The 26,150-nt window shown below is 35.6% G+C and overlaps 1 protein-coding gene and 1 long non-coding RNA gene across 2 annotated transcripts; one reads left to right on the top strand and one right to left on the bottom strand.

The window, feature by feature from the left end:
- Positions 1 to 1,051: 1,051 nt before the first annotated feature.
- On the bottom strand, positions 1,052 to 4,774 carry LOC145073991 (uncharacterized). The gene is made up of 5 exons (XR_013691636.1): positions 4,635 to 4,774; positions 3,943 to 4,540; positions 3,691 to 3,825; positions 3,382 to 3,607; positions 1,052 to 1,335 (listed from the first exon to the last, which is right to left on the bottom strand). It is a non-coding gene; the product is annotated as an uncharacterized LOC145073991 (long non-coding RNA).
- Positions 3,311 to 4,847, top strand: LOC145073990 (UDP-glycosyltransferase 76H1-like). The gene is made up of 2 exons (XM_079020438.1): positions 3,311 to 3,834; positions 3,979 to 4,847. Exons 1-2 carry the CDS (start codon positions 3,351 to 3,353, stop codon positions 4,845 to 4,847), a joined length of 1,353 nt encoding a protein of 450 aa, XP_078876564.1. The 5' UTR covers positions 3,311 to 3,350.
- Positions 4,848 to 26,150: the final 21,303 nt, after the last annotated feature.

Raw genomic sequence — 26,150 nt, 5'->3', positions numbered from 1 at the left:
AAAAAGGGGATTTGAGGGTAACTACCACTTTTAGAAATAGGTAGAAGTTAGATGTTTGACCACTCAATCACCATCCACTTTTTAATCAATCTCATCAAGAAGAGTTTTGATTTTTTTTCAGGACTAAAATCACACTCAAACACGTTATTATGCACAACCCCAAACAAATATGAGGCCCGCAACCAATACAAAAGAAAGGTCCCATCAAATTACCAAAATTATTGTTTAAATGTAAAAGAATTAGACTTCCATATGGTAATGGATTTTTTTTTTTTTAAATATCATCCGTGCTTGAACTCAGTTTTCAAAGCAGGAATAAAGTAATTTAACCAACTTAAGTTACACAATATTATTTTGACACGACACAATTAGTTTAGACTAACCGAAGTGGCGTTACCACACACTACGGCGAGCTAATATGCGGACCACACAGTAGCTATGCTGAACATTGTCCTACCTATGTATTTCACCGCAAAATTCAAATCACTGTGGTAGATTTCACGGAACCACGTCTCATTTTTCATACCTTTTATTGCTTCTTATGTTGATATGTTTGTTTTTATTCAAGTTCATGATGATTAGAAAGTGAAAGAAAATAAGAGGTAAATATTTCCAAGGTGAAAAATAAACGAAGTGAGAAGAAGAGAGAGTAATATGGCTCCAAGGTGGCTCACACTTCAACCTTATAATTAATGTAACTAATTTTTTGTGTTTTTTTAGTTTATCATGAGTGTCAAACTTAAAATAAATTATAAAGTCTATTTTTAAAATGATACTCAAACAAGCATTTTAATGAATTTATTTTATTTTATTAATCAAATACACCGTTTGTTAGTTTATCATCTAAAACATGTTTTAAAACCATATATATATATATATATATATATATATATATATATATATATATATATATATATATATATATATATATATATATATATATATATATAGAGAGAGAGAGAGAGAGAGAGAGAGAGAACGCTATGTTCAAATGTTTCTAACAACTATTGTGTGAATGTATGCACCAATCACAAATTAGTAAATATTAAATAGTTAATTAAATCAAATAAGGGCATTTTTAGTTTTTTGTATTTATAATTAAAGAGGTCATTTAATTTAATCCTACAATTAAGGAAATAAAATCAGTATTTTAAAAACCTAAAAATAACCCCTGCCGTTCATTTGCATCTACAGATCTTCTTCCTCCAATGACTCTCCCCTTTGACGACAGAAACATTCAATCAATGCCTCCTCTCCAGCAACGCCTCCCCCTCATGTTTGCGGTGATGACCCACCACCGTCATCAAGCGACCACCCTCCTCTATCGGTCTTCATCTTCTCAGGTAAAAGAGTAGAAATCATTAGCCAATCTCACATCTTAATCTTCAATCAAAAGTTGACATCTTTTGTATTTTTTTTAAACAATTTTATTTTTTCTTCATGATTTCAAATCACTTAGCTTTTCAATAAATTTGATTGTTTTTGTTGTTTTTTTTCTTTATTCTACATCAGGTCACATTTATGTGGTTGTTTCTATGGATTCTTCCTATGCATTTCTATTTCATGGAGTTTCCCTAAGTTTGAGTTTTGATTGGCTCGATTCGTAACTGTCTGCTTTTGTTTTGCTGGGGCTCCTCTGCGATTCTTGCTGTCCGGAATGGTTTTCAGGGTGGTTGACCTTTTTACCTGTGGTGTTTTTTTTTGTTGTGTTGCTGGTTCTTTGGCTTGTGTGCAATTGTTTGTTGCTGGTTAGTGGTAGTGTGGTGGGGTCTTCCTGGAGTTATAGCATTGTTTTTGTTGTTGGTTCCTTTTACCCTGTATATGTGTATTGAGCTTCTCCTTTGTTGGTGTTTTTTCTTTTACACAGAAGTATTTGATAATGTACAGAATGTGTTCGATAGAATGCATAAGAGAGGTTTCAAACCAAATTCCCGGTAATTGACTAATTCTCAATATGATACCATTACTATTTGTTTTTTACTTTTTCTCTCTTGCAATGTATAAAAAAACCCAATTAGTGTTGTTTTTTAGAAGAAATTAGTCTATTATGATGTGAAAGTTGAGTATGAGGTGTGAATGAATTTGTGTGTATCCTATCATAATTTATTTATATAAATCCATTCTTTCAAAATGTTTGTATTCTTTCATAATGAATTAATGTTTATTGTTAGATTTGATGTTTTTGTTGCATTTTTGATATGAATGGCTTGAATGTATTCTATATATTCTGTTAGAATGTATTATGCCAGAATAAAATCTATGTATTTCTATCATAATGTATTCTACGTATTCTGTCATATTCTATTTATTCTACTAGAATATATAAAGTGATAGTTAATTGCAAGTAACATGTTTTTAACCATTATTAGTTTTTATTGTATTTGTGATAGGAATGGCTGGAAGAATGCATTGAAGACCTAATAGGAATAACTTGAAGAATGAATAAAGTTTGATCATACACACAATTTAGGAATGTTGTTATTTTTTAAGAATTTTATTCATTTTGTTGATATTCTTTTAGAATATGTACAATTATATTAAAATGTATAAAACTTTTAATTTGTAAGAATATGCATAATTTGTATTTAAGTTCAGATGTATAAAAATATATTAGAATGTTGTTATTTTTCAACATCGGATTTAAGAATTTTGTTATTCTTCAATAATATTCTAATAGAATAAAATTCTCGAAAGAACCTCATTCTAACAAAAAAAATATTCTGACAGAATAAAATCGATTGTGTTTACAAATTACTTTAGAATTAAAATTGAATTAATGAAAAAAAATCAGATTTTTAAAACTAAGAGAATTTATTATCCCTGAAAATCCGAAAATTTTCTTTTATAAATATAGTTAATTGTCCAAAATACCATTTTGCTAAAATTTATGTGATTATATGATACATGTTATCTCATTGTAGTATCATACATCCTGAAATTATGTCCATTGATTAATTTCATCTGTTGGTCCAGATCTTTACATTCTTTCACACAATAGTTTGTAAAAACAAAATAACGTGTGTGTATATATATATATATATATATATATATATATATATATATATATATATATATATAATGTAATTAAAAAATATTAGTCATTGGCTTACTTGTTTACAATAAGTATTCTTATTTTGAAATCAATTTATAAATGCATTGTTAATATATACTATCTAAAGCATGTTTTTTCAACCATTTCTTTTCAACTTTAACAAGCTGCTAAATATGCTATCAACGACCTAATACCGTGTACCTGATAAAGACATAAATCTCTCTTATTGTTGACTTTTTTTCATATAAATATAATTGCAAGGGATTAAAGTTTAAGTAGCTAGTAGGCAATAGGAAGAATGATGGGAGATGAGAGAAAGAGAGGGAAACCTTTGGTACTGGTAGCAAGTCCATTTCAAGGTCACATGACGCCTATGCTTCAGCTCGGCAGTGTCCTTCATTCCAAAGGCTTCTCAATAACCTTAGCCCATACCAAATTAAACTCCCCTGATCCTTCTAACCATCCTGAATTCGTCTTCCTTGCTCTTTCTGACAACTTTTCAGCCATTGATGCGTCAGCCAACTACACAAAGTTCCTTGAAGCTCTTAACAATAACTGCAAAATGCAGCTTCAAGATCACTTGACTCGAAAGATTGAAGAAGGAAAAGATGAAATGAATCATACGATCACAGTCATACACGACAATATCATGTATTTTGCTGAAGAAGTTGCTAGCAATTTGAATCTTCGTAGCATTGTTTTGCGCAGTTGTAGTGCATCGTATATGCCGGCTTTCCTTGCTCTTCCTCGGCTACATGCAGAAGGGAAACTTCCTGTTCAAGGTTAGTTAGTACTTTAGCTTTTAACTGTAGATATGTCGGTATATATATATATATATATATATATATATATATATATATATATATATATATATATATATATATAGTAACCTTTATGTATCACTTTTTTACCACTCTACAACACAGATTCGATGCTGCAGGAGCTTGTTCCAGAGCTCCATCCCCTCAGGTACAAGGATTTACCTTTTAATGATACACCTACAGAAGTTGCAACAGAAATGCTTGCTCTTGCGGAACGTGTTAGAAACCCTTCAGCTATTATATGGAACACCATGGAGTTTCTTGAGCATTCAGCGCTGACACAACTCAGGCAGCACTACCAGGTTCCAATTTTCGCCATCGGACCTCTGATAAAAATGGCTAGGTGTCCATCTACTAGCTTTCTTGAAGAAGACACTGGTTGCATTTCATGGCTTGATAAGCAAGCTCCAAGATCAGTTATCTATGTAAGTCTGGGGAGTTTAGCCACCATGGATGAAACCGAGCTTACTGAGACAGCCTGGGGGCTGGCCAAAAGCAAACAACCGTTTTTATGGGTGGTCCGACCCGGCTCAGTTAGTGGGTCGGAGTGGATTGAATTTTTGCCAGAAGGTTTTACAGAAGAAGTAAGAGGAAGAGGTCTTGTGTTGAAGTGGGCTCCACAAAAACAGGTGCTGTCACATTCTGCAGTTGGTGGGTTTTGGAGTCACTGTGGTTGGAACTCAACTTTAGAAAGTATTTCCGAAGGGGTTCCAATGATATGTCAACCAGTTATGGGGGACCAATGTGTAAATTCCAGGTACCTGAGTTACGTATGGCGTGTAGGTCTGGAACTGGAAAATCTTGAGATAAAAGTAGTCGAAAGTGCAATCAGAAGACTCTTGGTGGATGAAGAAGGGCAAGAGATGAGGCAAAGAGCAATTAGCATGAAAGAAAAGGCTAAATATTCTCTCTTCAAAGGAGGGTCTTCATTTAATTCCTTAAAAGATCTGGTAGAATTCACCCTCGCAAGATAGATACCAATTGAATTAGACTTAAGAAGCCTCAAAGTGAAAACACATGTATCGCGTATCGGTATATCATCAATGATAATTTCTCACCGAAAAAACATATGAAGTTATTCTCATTATTCATTTACTTCTTTGTAATTAAGAATATTCAAATGACCAAATGTTCAGTAAGACTTGGTTTCCTGTTTGTTATGCACGAAATGACATATATAATAGGTTGTAATGCATAAGACATATATATTGACAAGAGAGAAATGAGACAGAAATTATAACTTTTTGTTCCACTGTAAAAAAAATGGAACGAGATAAGATAATAGCCTAAAAAGTTTATTAATTGGGTGTCACTGGGTCCACTCCAAAAATGCAACTTTAAGATCATGGAAAAAGCAATGCAACAATTAAGCAACACCAACAGATAAACATATGGTAGTGGTTAATTAACCTTTGCCTACTTACACATGATTAAGTTTAATCATATACTTCGAATAGCATTATGGGATGCATGCTTTTCTATTGACTGCTTTGATTTGCATATGTCAGATGAGTGTGATTACTCCTAATGTCTAGGCACATTGACTGTGTAAGTATTTAAAATGGAATGAGACTATAAAAGCATCTATGGAGGACCACTAATTAACCATTCTAAGAGTACTATACGGAATCTGAACTGCTGGATAGTTAGGTGATTGATATCGACACATTGGTCCAGTGAAGGGAAAGTTCGACACTTGTCAATAAAAGTCGGGGAACCCCAAGTATGACCACACGGATATGCCAACTTCATGACAAGAACTAGGCACCTAAGGAAGAAATAACCAATATAAGAAGGGCCGTAATGAAAATAAGGTTAGGATTAAAGAAAAACTATACGTTCATAAAATCTTCTCCAAATAGAGAAATGATATGATTTTCACTCTTAGATCAGGTTGATGACATCATCTTCTCCAAATAAAATTTTAACATTTAATTATAAAATCTTTAAATTTAGCGATTATATTTCAAACACAATTACATTTAATTATAGAATCTTTAATTACAGAATCTATTCATACTTTCTAAAATATAATTCACAATTCGAACGTAATTACATTTAATTATAGAATCTTTACAATCAGCAATTATGTTATCAATTAAAACATATCATTCTATTTATATATGAGATATCAATTTCTCCATAAATCTGACCAAAAACATGAATAGTCGCCCATCTTTCTCCTTTATTTTTTTCTCTTAAACCATAATTCTCTAATCCTCTTTGTCCTCATGTCAATGGTTGTGCTTCAGTTGATGTTTTGTGTGCTCATAACATAATGTAACACCATAAGGTGGTTCTTTTTTGCTCATGTATTCTTAGAATTTGCGTATTGATCTTCCTTGCATCTTCAATTATCACACCTCTGTTTTAGCTTCACACAAATCTCTACAAAATGAAGCAAGCATCACCTTCAAGACATCTTTTGAAAATCTATGCCATCATTAATCATAATTAATATTATTCATAGTTTAACTCCCTTATTTATAGTTTTTAGCTTCAAAATTCAAACTTGTTTAGTTTTTTTTTTTTTTTTTTAAAAAAAAACTCATTAAATAAGCATATCAATAATTATGTTGTCTTTAATATATATATATATATATATATATATATATATATATATATATATATATAAAAACAAAAATCTTATGATATCATCTTAAACAATTTGGGTCATTGGTTGTATTTCAATCTTATGTTTTCCACCCTTAAATCAAATTGCTGATATCATCTTTCCCAAATGGAATGTATTTAATTCCAATAAAAGTTTTCCACTTGTCAAACAAAATTAACTTAAATCCATTGAAATGGAATGCATTTAATCCTAATAAAAACTTCCCATTTTTAAATTTTGAATTCCATTTATAAAGATTATTAATATGGTCAACTTTAAAAACATATTTCTAAAACCATTTCAATTAAGGCATTAAATATCAACCATTAATATAAATCTGTTTATACTAGCAAACCATTAATATAAAATCAATTTTTATTAAAAAACCATTAATACCAAAAAATCAGTTTCAAATTATCACATACATATACGATTCATCCTGGAATCCGCTACTCACACGTATTTTCAATCGTTGCTTTTTTTTTTCCAGACTTTCTCCTACAATATCATTCTTATTGCTTATAACTTTGATCATCATTTTGCGTTTCAAAACTTCGTTGTTGTGCACAAGAAGGTTAGTACCTTCTTTCGCTTTTTGATATTTTTTTCGATTATTTTTTTGTTCCTGTATCAAATATATGTATTCATATATTTCAATTTTCCTTGTCATAACTTACAAGAAATCGATTAACAACTTTTCTGAAACTTTTCAAATAAATAGGAAAATATATTACGTACCTTTAATCCAGAAAAGAATGTACTTTGATGGAAACCAGCTAAAACATAACATAGCAAATTACTTTGATAGAATGACAAATGCACCCTACCCATTTTCCTATTCAAGGTGATCAATTTTTTTGTGTATCCGTTTAGCATTATACTTCCATTTTTATCCGAAGGGTAAATCATTAATTTAGTATATATAATGTTCATCAGAAGTGTAAATCAATAATTTAATTTAAACATTGATCAGATCGTGAGCCGTTACTATTTTTATTTGTTTGATTATCTCAACCTGGTTATTGTTTATAATTGTATATAATATCTTAAATTGTTGGCTGAATTACAGGGATTTTTTAAACTTATACCCTCATCTAACTTTAAATGATCTTTTTTCAACTTTGATGGAATGTAACAGAGTTTTGGCTAAAATTTTCAATTTTGTCGACATGTAACAGGTTATGACTTAAATAATGATATTAGATATTTGGGCAATCAGGTTTTCTTCGGTTCTTAAATTATTTTGCAGAAAACGGTCCAATTTAAACTTATAGATGTGGCGCAACATCTCCTTATTGTCTTCCTTATGGCGCAACATCTCCTGTGTGTGGCTCAACATCCAACCCTTTGGCACAACTCCTCTCCCTTTCACCCAACATCTTCATGGATGGCGCAAGATGCCTCTATATGGCGCAACATCCTAAGGATTGGTGCAACATCAGTCATCATGGTGGAACATGTTGCTCTATGTTGCTTCAAGTTGCTCAAAGTGCTCCAAGTTGCTCCAAAACCACTCCAAGTTGCTCCAAACCACCTTTTAGAAGATCTGTTCCTTTGTCTGATGATCCATTCATTTCTTAGATGATCTATTCCTTTGTTACATGCTATATGAACCCAAGTGCTCCAATGTGATCTAAGTGCTCCATGTTGGACAAGACTTCTTACCCCAACAATCTCCCACTTGAAGGCTTGAACAACTTCATATGCCATTCAAAATTTACCATTCCTCAAAGTACTCTATCTCTCTCTCTCTCTACCAAGCTATTCTCTTCAAACTTTTGAAAGGTCAGTTAAAGCCATACAAAGCTTCAACTTCTTAGTGGTAACCACCTTGGTGAACATATCACATGGATCCTTTGTTTCAAGTATTTTCTTTAAGTTTAGAGTTCCTTTATTGATTAACTCTCGAATGAAATTGTACATCATCTAAATATGTTTTATTCTACTGTGAAACATTGGATTCTTTGCTTAATGAACTACACTTTGGTTGTCACAATGCAGTACATAATCCTCCTGCTGCATTTCAAGTTCTGACAAGAAACTCTTCAACCATATGAACTATTTGGCAGCTTCTGCAAGTGTCATGTATTCTACTTCTATGGTTGAAAGAGCAACACTCTTTTATAACCTTGACATCCAGCTAATTAATGTACCACCAATTATGAACACATAACCCATTGTGCTCTTTCCTAAATCTGCACATCCACCTAATTCTGCATCAACGAACCCTTCTAAAACTACTCATTTTCTTTTGAAACATAAGGAACGCTTAGTTGTTCCTTTTAAATAGCATAACAACCATTTCACTCCTTCCCAATGTTGTCTCCCGGGATTTGACATGAATCTGTTCACAACTCCCGTTGCATGAGCAATATCTGGTCTCGTGCATTCTATTGCATATATTAAACGACCAAGTACAGATGCGTAGGGAACTTTGGTCATGTTTTCTCTGTGTTCTTCCATTTTGGGGGATTGCCTCTTGGTAAGCCTCAACTGACTCCACAATGGTGTACTTCTGGCTTTCGCATCTGCCATGCTGACCTTTTCTAAAAATTTATTGATGTACGTGGCTTGTGAAAGTTTTAGTATACTGATAACTTTGTCCCTCGCTATGCTCATGCCTAATATTTGTTTAGCAGCCTCTCTAAGTCCTTCATCTCAAACTCACTGGCCAATTTCTTCTTTAGCTTGTTGATCTCCTGCATGTCAAATCCAACAATTAACATGTCATCAACATATAACAATAGGATGATATAAGAGGACTTGAATTTCTTAAAATAATAGTAGTGATCCATCTCACATCTACTATACACACTCCTCTACATGAAGTTATCAAACTTCACGTACCACTGCTTTGGAGCCTACTTCAAACCATACAGACTTTTCTTTAGATTACACACCATATTTTCCTTACCAACTATAGGAAAACATTCTGGTTGTGTCGTGTATATGTCTTCTTGAAGGTTGCCATGGAGAAAAGTTGTTTTCACATCTAGTTGCTTTAGATGGAGATCTCCAGAGGCCATAATTCCCAAAATCATTCTGATTGTAGTCATCTTCACAACTAGAGAAAATATCTCATTATAATCAAAAAAATTCTTCTGTTGGAACCCTTTGACTACCAACCATGCCTTGTATCTCTTGGTTCCATCAATCTCATCCTTAACCCGAAACACCCATTGTTTTGCAGTGCTTTCTTCCCAGCTGCAAGCTTGACCAAGGACCAAGTGTGATTCTTGTCAAGTAAGCTCAATTCTTCTTCCATAGCCTTCTTCCACTATATGGGTTATTTCATCCTCAAGGCTTCTAGATAAGACTCGGGTTCACCATTCTCTATTAGCAACAAGAAGTTTGTTGGAGGAGAATACCTGACTGGAGGCCTTCGTAATCTTGTGGATCTATAGACGGTAGGAGTTTCAGTATCTACACCTTCATTTTCTAAACTACTATCATCCATGATCCCATTCTCTCCAGTTTCATTGTTGAACTTTCACCTATCTAAGGAGTAATGACATGTTTTATAATGTTGTCTTCTAACGTTTCTTCTAACTTAACTGGTTCTTCCTATTCTGGTTGTTTTTTTTTACTTCTTGAGCCCTTAGCAAGTTCTCCCTTGTATAGCACATCCTCATTGAACACCACATCCCGACTTCTGATAACCCTTTTGTGTTCGTTATCCCAAAAGCGCTATCCCATGTCGTCAAACTCGTAGCCTACAAATGTGTACTTCCTTAAGTTTGTCTTTAGCTTGTCTCTATCAGAGTATTTGATTTTTATATATGAGACACAACCGAAGACCTTTATGTGTTTTAATGAAACCATGTGAACTTGCCATTCTTTCTCTAGAGTCTTGGACCCTATAGGAATTGAGGGTCCTCTATTGATTAGGTATTCAACTGTGTTGACTACATCTACCCAAAACATCTTGGGTAAACCTGATTGCAGTCTTATTCTCTTTTCCCTTTAACTCAATGTTTTGTTTATCCTCTCAGCTACTCCATTCTGATGAGGTGTTTCTGTAACGGTCTTCTTCATCTTGATTCCATGTTCAACATAGAAATTAACGAATTCTTTGTTGCTATATTTGCCCACATTATCAGATCTGAAACACTTGATTTTCAAGTTAGTTTCATTTCATCGCTTTCCATTTCTTGAAAGCACTGAAAACTTTAGACTCCTGCTTCAAGAAATAGAGCCAAACTTTCCTAGTATAGTCATCGATGAAAGTAACATAATATCGGGATCCTCCCACTGAAGCAACTAAAGTGGAACCATAAACATTTGAATGAACAATCTCCAATTTCCCTATCTTGGGTGGGTGTCCTATCTTCGCGAAAGTAACTTTCTTTTGATTACCAAGAACACATGACTCACATAAATCTACTATCACGTTCTTCAGATCTGGCATTCTTCCTTTGGAGGCAAGCATCTTCATTCCTTTTTCACTCATATGCCTAAGTCTTTGGATCCATTAAGTGGATGCCCGAACTTCTTCAACAAAATGTGCCTCATCATCAGAAACTTCCACCATGTAAAGTGTACCTCACTTCTGAACTCTAGCAACCATCAAAAATGACATTATTTAAAGTCCACTTCATACCCAAGGTAGTCTTGAGGACCACATCCCCAACACCTGTAATATCAAGGGTCTTTTTGTCTGCTGGTCTGACCTTCCCTTGGTACTGGTTGAAATTCTACATTACATCTTTGGAATGAATATCATGGAATAACGCATCAGAATCCATGATCCAGGACTCAACTGAGTTTTCAACTGCACAAATAAGAGCATCTCCTTCAGAGTCTGATGCAATGTTCATCTCATTCTTGCCTTTGTTTGCAAGAGGCTTCTGACTTTGATTCTTGAAATGACCATTTTCTTTACAGTTCCAATAGATGAAGTCCTTCCTGTTTTTGGATACACGTCTCTTCCTCAACTTTGATCTTTCTCTACCTCCACTCCCTCTGTTGGACTTCCTTCTTCTTTGCTCAGTACTAAGAAGACAGTTAGAGGATTCTCAGAACTTCATTTGCACACATCCTCACCAATGATTAAGTCATGTATGCCTTTGAATGTCAGCTTGGCACATCCATCTGAGCAGCTGGCTATTGTCACTGTTCCTGACCAACTTTCGGGTAATGATGATAATAGTATCAATGCTTGGACTTCATCTTCAAATTTAATCTCAACCAATGTAAACCTTGATAGGATTGAATTAAATTCAGTGACATGATCAGTCATTGAGCCACGTTCCTTCATCTTCATATTTACCAATTGTTGAGTCATGTTAACCTTATTCGTTGCTAAAGGTTTGTCGTACATGTTAGATAGCGCTTTGATCACCCATAAGTTGTCTTCTCATTAACAATATTGTAAGGAGCGTTCTTTTCCAATGATAAATGCACAACACTAAGTGCCTGGCGATCTAACAACTCTGAATCTTCTTGCTTCATAAGGAACAACTTATCTTCTGATAAAGGTTCACGTAAATTCTTCTGGTAGAGGTAGTATTTAATTTGCATCTTCCAAAAACCGAAATATTTTCCATTAAACTTCTCGATCTTAACTCTCCCGTCTTTAGCCATAACTCCTATAATAGTATTTTAGGTGACAACAAAACAAGTTAAGCACTTCAGACAAATATCAAAAAAAACAAACTTCGGTGAACTCATGAAAAAATCTAAAAAAATGTAAATCAAAAGAACATAATGTTTAACATGGTTCGGTCAAGATGACCTACATCCACGAGCGAACGAGAGAGAGAGAGAGAGAGAGAGGATTTTATTAACTTTCTGGAACTATTACAAGTACTTAAAATTTATCTCACCTTGAGTTGTCACAGAAATCTAGCAATTTACAATGATGAGGGTATTAACTATTTATACTTGAGGGGTCAGACTAAAAACCCTAATGGGCCAAGCCCATTGGCCCATAGGCCCATGAATGGTGACAACCTTTCATATTCCGTCATACAACATCTTCTAGAACATTATTCCATGCCATACAAACCATAAGCATCATCAACACACATGATGGACCACCTTGACCATAATAGAGCAACATGATGCGTAGGTGGAGCATCATGATCACTAATGGCCCAACATCCATCATGGTGGCACAACATGGTGTATTTCTTGAGCATGATCATCTTCTAAGAATATGTGGATCAACATGACACAACAAAAGTAATTAAGATCGCGCATCATGTACCAAGATGGTCCATGATGGTGCAACATCCTTCCCTTGGCACAATTTATACCCTCATGGCGTAACATCTTATAGATGTGGCGCAACATCTCCTTCTTGGCTTCCTTATGGCGTAACATCTTCTATATGTGACTCAACATCCATTCCTTTGGCATAACTCCTCTCCTTTTTCCCCAACATCTTCATGGATGGCGCAAGATGCCTCCATATGGCGCAACATCACAAGGGATGGCGCAACATCAGTCATCATTGCGCAACATGTTACTCCATGTTGCTCCAAGTTCTCCACGTTGCTCCTAAACCACTCTAAGTTGCTCCAAGCCACTCTAAGTTTCTACAAACCACCTTTTAGAATATCCGTTTCGTTGTTACTTAATATGTTCCTTTGTCTGATGATCCATTCCTTTCTTATAATATTCGCTCCTTTGTCACATGCTCTGTTAAATGTGAATCGAGCATTTGGATCATGTCCGTGGAGCACTTAGATCATGTTCATGGAGCATTTAGATCATGTTCATGGAGCATTTGGAGCACTTGGAACTCAATGGAGCACTTGGGGTTCATGGAGCATGTGATAAAGGAATGGATCATCTGAGAAAGGAATGGATAGTCTGACAAAGGAACGGATCGTACAGAAGGGGGTTTGGAGCACCTGGAAGACGTTTGGAGCACTTGGGAGTGATATGGAACAACAAGGGAACCTTGTTGCACCATATGTTAAAGGGATGGGCCAAGAAGGATGTTGTTGCGCCAAGGGAATTCCTTCTTGTGCCATTACGCTCCCTCTTGCACCATGGAGAGTCCCTATTGTGACATGAAGAAGCCTTGTTGCGCTAATTAGGTTCTTGTTGCACCAAGCATGTCCTTGTTACGCTAAGATGGTCCTTGTTGCGCCAAGGTGATGATGTTGCTCCAACCTAGAAATTCTTGCGCCACTCTTGATGCATCTTGCGCCATCCATACACTTGTTGTGCCATCATGGTGCAAGTTGGATCATTTTCGTCCTTGATGAGCCAAGTATGTTACTAAGTCCTCTATGATGCTCGAGATCGTTCAAGGATGCTCTGAAATTGGTATTGCTCAAGGATTACACCATGTTGTGCCACCATGATGGATGTTGGGCCATTAGTGTTCATGATGCGCCACTTGTACATCATGCTGCTCTACTATGGCTCAAGGTGCTCCATCAGTAGAGTTGCTGATGCGCATGGGTTGTATAACATGGAAGAATGTTCTAGAAGTTGTTTCATGGCGGAATATGATTGGTTTTCACCTTTCATGGGCCTATGGGCCGATGGGCTTGGCCTATTAGGGTTTTAGGTCAGTTCCCTAAAGTATAAATAGGGATGCATGCAAAGTCAATTGAAGCGTCTTGTCTTATATCTTATACCCTTAGTGAATAGGATGAATCAGCAGTGAAATGTACTTATAACCTCTGTTTGAGAACTCTGAAATAAGAATACTCCCCTCCTGCCCGTGGATATAGGTCACCTTAACCGAACCACGTAAATACTATGTCTTTGTGTGCTTATAGTTTTGCTTGTTATCCGCATTACTTCCTAACAAGGGTCATCAAAACTTGGCAAGCGGCATCAGATTTGTTCTGAGTCTTGAAAAGTATCGCTTGTTTTCCTTAACATACTACATGAACCCCAAGTACTCCAATGTGATCCAAGTGCTCCATGTTGGACAAGACTTCATACCCCCAACAGAAGGCGAGAACATGATTTTCTGGTGGGATTAGACTCCACAGACTGTATTTTTGTGATTCTTTTTTTTTGTTCTCGTTATTTGGATTCTTGGGGCCGATGGGTGAAAACGAATGGCACGTGGGCAATCGAAAAGGTCGACGTTATGTTCTCGATTGATTAGGCCAACCTGATCAACAACGGTCTTCGAAAGAGCACCAACCGGAGAATATTGCCCTTACTGTGTATGTTTCTAATTTCCTCTGACACTTAAAGATATATCATTCATATTAGGTCTCGAATTACGAGTGTAACACACTAGAAATAAAAAAAATAAATAACTTTTCAAAAACAACGCATTTCATCCATAAAGTGTTTACAAAACAAATGTTTCAAAAGTATTATTCAAAATCAGAGTATCCGAAGATCCAATGTCATCAAAATAGGAAGTTGTGCAAAATCACACCTTCGCTTTCCCATGATCCTCTGAAGTACCTGAAGCAATAAACTGAAACTGTAAGCCACAACTTAGTAACAAAAAACAACCTACAAATATGAGCCTTCAGCCTGACTGGATAAGGTGTCTAAGTCCATAACTATTTCTGGTATGTACATTGTTGGATAAGGTGTCTAAGTCCATAACTATTTCTGGTATGTACTTGACCCGACCCGGCATGGTCCATTTGGGTTGCATGGCACCATGCAATTGGATAGACTAAATGAGAGAAATAACACTTGGAGATTATTAATATATTATAAGTTCTAATATATTAATAATATTATTTGATTAGTTTGATCAATAATTAATTTAGAATTAATTAAGTGGTCAAAAGAGAACTAATTAAATATATGGGTTGATTATGTAAATCATCCATATCTTGTATAGTGGGCTAAGAGGCTCCATGGATTATCAAGTTGGGTTCTACCCATAGGATGCTCCATGGGAGTTACAAACCCATGGGTCATGGAAATGAAGAGTCATGACACATTAGGGTTTACATGGTGTAACCCTAGATGTGTCAACACTATATAAGAATCATATTCTCCACCAAAATCGGTTACACACTAAGAAAACAAGAGGGCTTGGCCGATTTCAAGAAGTGTGTGTTCTCTCATAAGTTTTCCAAGAGCATTTGGTGTTGTGTGAAGCATTTGAGGCATCACATTTGGGGTGCTAGGCTCACAAGGTTTCAAGGAACACAAGCAACAACAAGGTAAGTTATTCTATCTATTATTCAAGTTAAAATTGTTCCCCATGTATGCTAGATAGGAATATAGCCTTGGAATTCAACTTAGCATGATAATTAGACAAACATAGATCCAAGGTTATTAGGGTTGCATGTACACTTAGGAAGTGTTAGAATGCTCAAAACCCATCATACATCCTCTTGACAAATCATCTGATACTTTTAACTCGATCTTCATGACCCGAAGTTTAGAACCAATATCCAACATCGGTATCTAAGCCCGCCAATAAACGAGGTTCATAATACAACCACTCAGCAAGACACTTCTTTTGCACCACTAATACTCCCAACAAGCTCTTACTGTCCACATGATCCAAACTAACTTGTCAATCGGTCTGCCAACTCTAAAAAATGTACTAACACTCAACCATGTCAGTAAACTAACAATTCGAGACCTAAGAGTCTCAATCAAATGACTACCGGGTTCCACCTATGTGAATCATACAACCACTGGTTCATGATACATCGTGACACCTTCTAACCACTAAAATGATGAGCTCACAGTACTACGCCTATCTTGCCGCTATTCTATCACTGTCCTGAACACACAAGACCATCCCTCTCAATCACTAATTAAACACATCACGAATCATACCCTACTATAACGCATAATTTTCGGCACAACATAGGCTACTAACAACGTAAAATCAGATGAGAACATGGTCGCACCCAACCGACGAATGGGATAAGCGGTTATACTCTTTCTCCAATTCAAGGGCTATAAACCAGTCAAGAACTGTACCAATGAATTCCGAGCAAGTGTTTTCATGCTATCTTACTCAGTCCATATACACCTCTTAATGACCATATTTGATGAGCTACCACAGTAAACATCCCCAAAAGGGAACACATAACCATCTCTATATCTACTGCATTCCTTCTTTCTCTCAACCTTACCCAAAGGGTGAAGTGTCAATAGATCTAATGAAATGACGATCCTCAACCGTTATCAGAAACATCCTTATGAAAGATCGGAACCAGATCCCACACCTTTATTGAAACTGAACAGATTCCACTAATATGTAATTAGCTCGAGAAGACTTCCAAGGTAATCTAGACATGCTGCCAAAATTTAGTCAGATCAATCCCACTACAAATCCTAACGACACAACATGCGAAAATTATATTCTACGTAGATCAAAGTCGCACCTGGAAAACAGAACAACACTACCCCAACATCCAAACTTCCAATAACCAAGGACAACTGCCAAACCTGAGCCTGCTATAAACCAAAAATCCATACCACAGTTAAGGGTAAGCATACCTAGAAATCAAAGAAAATATAAAACATACAGAACTTGACGATAGGTTAACGCATCCATTGAAATTCAACTGACACAACTTGAAACTTTTGAAGAACCTCCACTTTTAACGATGAACAAAATGACCAATGATCGAGAATGCATTGACAACCAACCCAATAACCCCACACACTACCGAAAAAAACTCATGTGAAACTAAATATACCAAACTCTGAAGCTGATTTACCTCCAACACCTGGTCTTAAGACAGTAGGTTGTAAATGGATCTTCAAGAAGAAGACCGACATAGATGGAAATGTACACACATTTAAAGCTAGATTTATGGTGAAAGGTTACAACCATACTCAAGGAGTTAATTATAAGGAAACGTTCTCACCGGTAGCTAAGATAAATTCTATTAGGATACTTCTTTCCATAGTTGTCTTTTATGATTATGAGGTATGGAAAATGGATGTTAAACCCGCTTTGTTTAATGGTAAACTTTCATAGAATGTGTATATTACACAACTTGAAGGGTTTGAACATGCCAAGTTACCAAATAGAGTGTGTAAGCTTGAAAGGTCCATCTATGGACTTAAATAAGCATCATGAAGCTAGAATTTGTACTTCCATGAGAAAGTCAAAGAATATGGTTTCTCTAGAAGTCTAGATGATTGCTATGTACATGTCAAAGCTACTAGGAGTGTCGTTTTCTTCCTAGTATTGTATGTTAATGACAAACTACTCATAGGATTTGTACTTCCATGAGAAAGTCAAAGAATATGGTTTCTCTAGAAGTCCAGATGATTGCTATGTACATGTCAAAGCTACTAGGAGTGTCGTTTTCTTCCTAGTATTGTATGTTAACGACAAACTACTCATAGGAAATGATATCCCGGAGTTGTAAAGTGTAAAATCTTGGCTTGGAAAATGTTCTTCTATGAAGGAATTAAGGGAAGCGACATATTTACTTGGTATAAGAATATATAGAGACAAATCTAAGCATTTAATAGGACTTAGTCAGAGTACACATGTGGATAAGGTATTAAAAAAGATTCAATATGGAAAAATTCCAAGAAAGGAAATGTTCCAATGCATCATAATGTTAAATTAAGTAAGTCTCAATCTCCCATTTCTAGTGATGAACAAGACAAAATGAGTCGAGTCTCATATGCTTCGACTATAGTATCGATCATGTATGTTGTGATATGTACTCGTCCTGATGTGTCGTATGCTTTGAGTATGGTGAGTTGATATCTGAAAAATCCTGGACTAAGTCATTGGACAGCTGTCAAGAACATCCTTAACGTGACATCCCCATTTTCACAGCCAGAAAAGGCCGATTTGTTTATGATTTATTTTCAAAATCAGAGTAACCTTTTAAAGAAAAGTGTTGCGGAATTTGTTCCCAGAAAAACATGATAAATATGTTATCAAAGCATTTCCGAATAAATGTATTTTATTCATTTTAAAACATTGGGATGTCATCGTCAATACAGACACATAAGCATAAATAGAACTTACATTCATTATCACTAGTGATTTATATCTCCTTAATCTCTCAGTGTAATGTAACTTCATATCGACACATGTGATACAAAAGAATTTAGTGGGTCAGGTTGGGAAACCTGGTGAGTACATAGGGTTTTCAACCCACAATAATATAATTATTAAGTTTAATCATCAAACGGTTAACCCAATTACCTGTTCTCATTATCTTCTTTACTCTTAAGGATCTACCCTTAGAATCCGCTATTCCTCGTTCATTCATTCCTAAGGAGTATCCTAAGGAATAGGCACGAAGTCCACCGTCGCCAAGGTTTATACAACAAGCACTAAGTCCATAGTCGTCAGGGTTATACAACATGCAGTAAGTCCATAGTCGCTGGGGTTTATATAATAGGCACTAAGTCCGTAGTCACCAGGGTTTATGCAAGTGGCACAAAGTCCATAGTCGTCAGGGATTATACAATAGGCACTAAGTCCATAGTCGTCAGGGTTTATACAATTGGCACTAAGTCCATAGTTGCCAATGTTTACTTATAACCTCTTTCATCCCTCCTCATTCATCTACCCATGTTTTACCCAACGTATTTGTAGATATAAAATACATATACAATTTAACTCATTTAAAACATGTATAAAATCGTTCATTCAGGATAGACAGTAGGTATTCAAATAATATGCACACATAAAACGTAATTTATATAAAATACTTCATATCTATGTGTAAGATGAAAGTAACTCTGCACTCACTTGTTAAAGTGATGATTCCAAACTCAGGCAACGCTTCGCTTCTAACTATTCTATTTTCCTTCGACCAAACCTAGCATTATTATCGCTAAGTTTTAGTCTAATCTTTATTGCGACTAATTATTAGTCTAGATTCTTCATTAACTTAAAGTCTACTTCATGATCTATCAAGTAAGGAACAACCAGGTAGGATCATATCGGAGGTAGGGTCTGTTTGGTATACGAAGTATACTGTTTGGAAATCCCACTTTAAACACCTCACTAAATCACAGCCTAGACATCATCCCTATAAGTAGATCAATTAGTATAACGACTTTGAATCACTGATAAATTGTATTTATAGGTTCATAATAACAATACTATATTTAAATATAAGTTATACTTAAAGTAGGGTAAGCATATCTTACCTACGAGGGGGTTTGGATAGGATCTGGGCTCTGTAGGGGCAGAACTTCTTATCCGAAAGCTCTTCTTCTTGGAGCCTTCATGTGATCCGGGACTCACCTCTAACACTTAGGAAGTGCTAGGGAAGGGGAGAAAGGGTTTAGGGGTAATGGGAGAGCAAGAGTATGAAAGGTGTGAGCTTTGGGGGTGATTTATGCCTCTATTTATAGGTTGTTTGGGCCTTCTCACGTCGTGAGAAAGGGTTCTCATGTCATGAGCTTTGCGTAGGCTCCAAGGCGAAGTCTAGTGCTGACACGTGGCGCCAGACGCAGGTACAACAACCTAGGGATGTCAAAAAGTCCCGTGGGACCCCGTTCCCGTGGGGGCCCCGTCCCGTTTGGAGGATTTTTTTTAAAAAATTGGGGGCGGGGACGGGGGCGGGGGCAAGGTTAACCCCCGTTTTAATTTCGGGGGCGAGGGCGGGGGTAGGCAATCTCGTCCCGAAATCCCCATGGGGACCCCGTTAATAAATTACACATATATTTACATATATTAATTATATAAATATAATAAACAATAACATGATTTTGAGCTTCCAAAATTCATCAAAAAACATGTTTTTAAGTTGTTAGCATAATTTTTTAAAATGCCATAACTTTTTTATTTTTAACATATAAAATTCCGCTATAAATAATTATTTTTTATCTAAAAAATAGTTTCTTTTAGCCTAAATAACAACTTCTTTTAGCAAAAAAAAAAAAGTAGCCCAAAATCAATCGGGGGCGGGGGAACGGGGCCGGGGGCGGGGGTAATAAAGGGGATTCGGGGGCGGGGGCTGGGGTAGGAAGGCTAAACATTCCGGGGGCGGGGGCAGAGGAGGGGGAACGGGAAAATTTCGGGGGCGGGGGCGGGAGATGCACTCCCCGCCCCGTTTGCCCTCGTTGACATCCCTACAACAACCAATCTTTAAAAATTCATAACTTTCGCATACGAACTCCGTTTTGATGTTCTTTATATCCACGCATAGGTAAAGATAATATCTACAACTTTCCTTTTGACTCATTCGACTAATTCTCGACCCATTTTAAATTTAACAGTATGAGAAGATTATACTGTTAAATGGCTGCGTAAAATTCATAACTTCTACATACGGACTCCGTTTCTGTCTGTCTTTTTATTGTTGAGCTCCTATTAATGAGACCTTCAATTATCATTTAGGTTGCGTTGGCCAAAAATCGATCGATCTAAAATTTGAATTCCAGGCTGTGCACTACTATGCCAAATCTTAGAAAAATCATAACTTCCTCATACGAAGTCAGATTTGGGCGTTCTTTTTATGAACACTCTCGGTTTAACGTATACTAAAACTTTCATTTAGATTACTAAGGCCAAAAAGTACTCTATCGTAAATTCACTATTTACGACACGCAGTGTCGTGTCGGTTTTGTCGTAAAACTTCGACAAGCCATAACTTCTTCGTTCTAACTCGGATTCCGGCATTCTTTATATGTACGGAACCCTTGTGACATATTCTAAAACTTACTTAAGATTGTTCATTCTAAATAATCTTCCATAAAAAATTCATATTTTCACGTTTATTATCTCTAAATTGACTAGCCCGAATATGCGGGCGTTACACTTAACTATGTGAGAAATACGAAAGACATTTTGTTTGTGTATGGTGGTGAAAAGAGATTATACTAAAAGGATATAGTGACACGAGTTTCTAGACGGATAGAGATGATTTAAATTCATAGTTCGGATGGGTATTTTTACTATATGTTGATGCAAGTTCACCTAGACTTTTCTTAGTTATTAAAATAGTTAGAGAAGCTCATAACATATTTTGTGACAACCCGATATTTCGAGACAATGTAATGTAAAACCAATCAAATTAAGGTCAAAATATAACTTTCCTAAAATCTTATTTGGGTTAAATAAAGTAGTAGGAATCGTATCAAGGTTTTCGTACATATAAAGAACCCTAAAATCCGAGTTATAACGAAGAAGTTATGACCAACCGAAGATTCTCGGCAAAACCGGCATCACCGAATAAACGAAAAACGCAAAGTTTCAATACAATAGTTTTTAGCCTTAAGTATCTGAATGAAAGTTATAGATAACCTCAAACCGTGAGCGTACATGAAAAGAACGTCCAAATCTGACTTCGTATGAGAAAGTTATGATTTTTCCAAGATTCGGGTATAGCAGTAGACAGCTAAAAACTCGAAATAGAGCTCGAGATACTTTTGACCAAAACAACCTAAATGAGAATCTAAGGTCTCAACATTAGTAGCGCAATGATGAAAAGTCTGACGAAAACGGACACCGGATGAAGAAGTTATGGATTTTTAACGGACTTTTCGTGTCCCGGCCCGTTAAAAATAAATAATTAAAAATAAAGTCAAAATTTGCCAATGAAGTCTAAACGAGAGTTGTAGATCATATTTTTAGCTACGCGTGCATATAAAGAACGTCGAAAACGGAGCTCGTATGCGAAAGTTACGGATTTTACAAGTTCGAGACCCGATATTCGAGGCTGTCAGAGACCACGACGTGGCAAATCTCCTGACACCTCCGGGAGGCCCCCAGATGCAACTTGGGACCCAGATGCAACTTGGGATGATGCATGCAGTGACAACCAAGCCCACGACGTGGAAAAAGGTTGCCACGACGTGGCACACCCCAAAAATGCCCCTATAAATAGATTTCAAGGGCTCCGAGTTCCATTGCTCAGTTCCCTTCTTTCTCGCGCCGAAACTCTGCGTTTAAGCCCCCGAGACCCTCCCAAAGCCCCGGTTTTCACCTTCAAGTCCCGAAGGAAGGTTTTGTGTTCCCGAGATTCCCGAGAATCCCGAGATTTTTCCCCCGCTTTCAACTCTTCCTGTCGAAGTTCTGCTCGATTCTTCTCTAGACTATTTCAAATCTTCAATCAAGTGAGTTCATACCCCCTTAAATCAACCTTTGAAATGATTTTAAATGTTTAAATACTTTATGGGGGATACAAGTTAAATACTTATAGTTATTGCTTCAATCGCATGTGATTGCATTAATCACATGTGATTAATAACTAGGAAACCAATGATTTTATCACTGTTCAACTGTTTATCAAACTGTTTTACTTCAAAATGTTTTACAAACTCTTTTACTTATCAAATGCTTTTAATTTAAACTTTGTTTTACTACTTATAATTTGCATGCCCATATATGTATAGATGTATAAATAATGTTTAAAGGGCTTAGGAAAGCCACCTGCCCTATTTCCTTTTCCTCGATTTGGATGTGGTCTGGTGGAATTTCGGGTGACCATCCGAAGGTCGTTTCAATATTAATTATATATCAAATATACATATATAGACATAAAATTACTTCCATATTCATACGTACTAGACACACCATTAGTAAGTTACCATTGGGGTAACACAGGATCACACTATTACAACTGCTAGATCAATGAGTCAGTTCATTCATGAGAACATATACAGCTATACTATGAGAACATATACAACTATACTAGAACGAGAAACATTACCCTTACATTAATACGTTAACAATTGTGATCCACTGTATCGGAGCATGCCTTAAATGTCATGGCCCGAGTTGCAGCCAGAATTCTCTTGGAGGGAGAGCGTTGAGTTTGCGTATAGATCTATACTGGATTGACTATCCTACACCTTGCTGCTAGCTACAGCCGGACCTGTAGGTCTGCGGGTGCCAAACGTCATTCCGTTATTACGACCGTTCTTTATGTCGTTATCAGTCGATAGTATGGTGCAATTATCACATTATACCTTAATATAAATCCGGTTTAAGGTAGTTAGTATAGCAGTAGTTCCTATAATACAAAACTACAGTACTACAATGATTTACCCATTACATTTTTAGTGATAACCTCACTTAAACTTTAATGTACAAACTATATTTTGTTAAAAGATAGTTACACTTGGGAAATTTCACACTGTTACATCAAACAAGCATACAAAACAGTTAAGCCTTGGTAGAAGGCTACTTTAATAGAAAATATAGGTTTTTCTGAGAGATTCAAACTTTTACAAACACTTACATATATTTTACAACTTATACTTGCGACAGGTTCAAGCGTTTTCAATAACAAACACCGACACTAAAACACTTATGAACTCACCAGCTTAATGCTGATAAACTCTTTCAAAATAACTTGTATTCTCAGGTCATCAGTAGACAAGTACCGATGCCAGCTTTTGAGATGATGGAGTGCATTCAAGACTCATCATATTATTATTTTGATTTACCTTATATTTTTGGTGTCTAAAAACTGTACAGAACACGCTTGTATTAAAATTATATATTTAATGCAATGGATGATGTTGTTTGCTATTTTCATTTACTGTGTTGTGATACTTTACATGACGTCCTCCGCCCCAGAACGTTTCCGCCGTTCTTGGTTTTGGGGTGTGACATATTTCCTTCATTAAAGTCACAATTTCCATTAAGCATGTAATTAGTGTAAGTTAACTAGCATTAAGAACCAAAAAATACCAAATCAAAGAGGAGTCAAAAGCGTTCACTACCATGTTGGAGAAAATGCTTTTGTGATTGTATGAAGTGAAAACTAACACAAGAATCACTTGTTGCGTGCTAATTTGAGGATCCTTTGCTTAATTAAGAAAATAGCCAACTAATCACTAAAAATACATTTAGACTCATGAATAAAAACATACAAGTAGCAAGAAGATGTTAAAACATAAAACATTCTCATAAAGATTCAAGAACAAGTTCATGGAGTTCTTCAACATTCAAGTGATTTCACCAAATTCAACCAAGATTAGTTTAGCATAGCATGGATAAACTCAAGAGAAAAAAGTAAAAATAGATTGTACCAAACATGTAGCTAGAATCAAAGAGTAAATAGTGATGTCTCTTCAAGTTTTCAAGCTCTCCAAGACCTCCCAAAACTCCATAGAAATGACCAATTTTCGGATGTCAAGAAGAGTGCAAAATATGCACACCAACCTTCCTCATATAGCACTAAAGATAAATTTATGAAAATGCCCTAGCAGGGATCACGCGGGCAGGGAATGGCCCATTCAATGGCCGCGGGAACTGATCTTAATTTGGTCCATTTTCACTTCTTAGGCCTTCACAACCTTAGCTCAACGGTCCATAACGAATCCAATCCATTTATAGTCAATGTTTTCAAGTTTTCTTCAATTTAAGCCTAATTTGGCTTCTTCAAATCACTCATAGCTTGTGTATTCGCCTGATCATTTATGCTCGCATGTTCAAATATTAACCATTTTCTAAATTCAAGGCCCATCTTCTTCAAGTCATTCAAATATCAACAAGCCCAAGAATTGTATCATCTTCATTAGTCTTTTAGCCCATGATTCTTCATTGTCCTCCAAGTCCGTTTACCTCCCAAATACCTCGTTCTGCTAGTCTCCTTAAATCTGCAATTATGTTCACGAAACTAGAAAGTACCTGAAATAATTGTAAAATAACAAAAAGGAAAATATGCATGAAGATTAGCTAAATTATGAATGAAATATGCTAAAATAAACTATAAAAATAAGTAAATAAAATGAAACTATAATTATGCCTACCCGAACTGAATTGATGTGTGCAATTAGTAGCTGATTTGATCATCATAAATCATAAATCAAGAAACATAATGTTGAATTGTTAGGTTGATTCACAATCCATGACTAAATTCACACAAATATCTTGTAGAAAAAAAATTGATCACTTATCTAAGGGATGATTTTCAGTTAGATTAGAGTTTGGTAGATGATATGGAAGGCATGCTTTGTTGGTTATTCGAAGATTATTTGACCAATAGTAGTTGATGACTTGTCCAAGTGGGTGACTATTAGAAATGGGTGTCCAGTGTCATAACTTATTGGTATAACTTTAGGAATAATATCAAAGTCCTTTTAGGGTTGCCATCAAGTGCTAAAATAGCTAGAAAATGATTTAAGAGAGTGAGATAAATAGTTTATTAATTTATCATATCTTGATAAATTAATTAGAAAACTAGTTTAAAATAATTTGAATTGATTTAGAATTAATTAGAATTAATCAGGAAATTATTTAATGGTATGAGGACTGAAAATTAATTGTTTAATAGTTGAGCAACTAGAATATTTTGGAATCCCAATAGGTTGGTTGGTGTTAAGGAAGGGTAGAATCCTTCTAAAATTCGTCCATAGTTGTTGACAAGGCATGGATTTGAATTAGGATTAAATTTGATTATTTAATAAATTTAAATATGCTTTCTTTACAAGTTTGTTCAGCTATAAATAGACCCTACTGGCCTTCAAAATTTTTGTTTCTTCTCTCCCTTGCACTCGCAGAATTCGAGTTTTGAAAGTCTTCTCTTCTCTCTCCTTATTTTCTAGTGTTTACTCTTTTCGGTATGATTCTTTAGAGGTACTATACTTTGGGTGCTAAGTCTTCCAAGACCATCAAGGAATTCAAGATCTACAAATGTTTAATAAGCAAATCTGAATTTTATTGAAGGTAAGTAATTATATCCCTCTTTGTAGTATTACTTTTGTAGTTTTCAAAGTAGGCTGCGATAACTATTAAACATAGATCCTAAGTTACTTGTGCACTTAGGGTTATTTTAATTGCTTCCGTTGACAAATATTTGTGTATAGATGCATA

Source organism: Lactuca serriola, chromosome 9, assembly GCF_051521515.1.
Source record: "Lactuca serriola cultivar US96UC23 chromosome 9, Lser_US96UC23_V15, whole genome shotgun sequence".
NCBI classification, from domain to species: domain Eukaryota; kingdom Viridiplantae; phylum Streptophyta; class Magnoliopsida; order Asterales; family Asteraceae; genus Lactuca; species Lactuca serriola.
Note: the sequence above shows the minus strand (reverse complement) of the source record. Positions and strands in the feature narration are given on the sequence as shown.

Bases quoted from the DNA above. Each gene is read 5' to 3' on its own strand.
- LOC145073990 (XM_079020438.1), top strand. From the start codon at position 3,351: ATGATGGGAGATGAGAGAAAGAGAGGGAAACCTTTGGTACTGGTAGCA. The intron at 3,835-3,978 runs GTTAGTTAGTAC...TCTACAACACAG, and splicing joins AGGGAAACTTCCTGTTCAAG to ATTCGATGCTGCAGGAGCTT.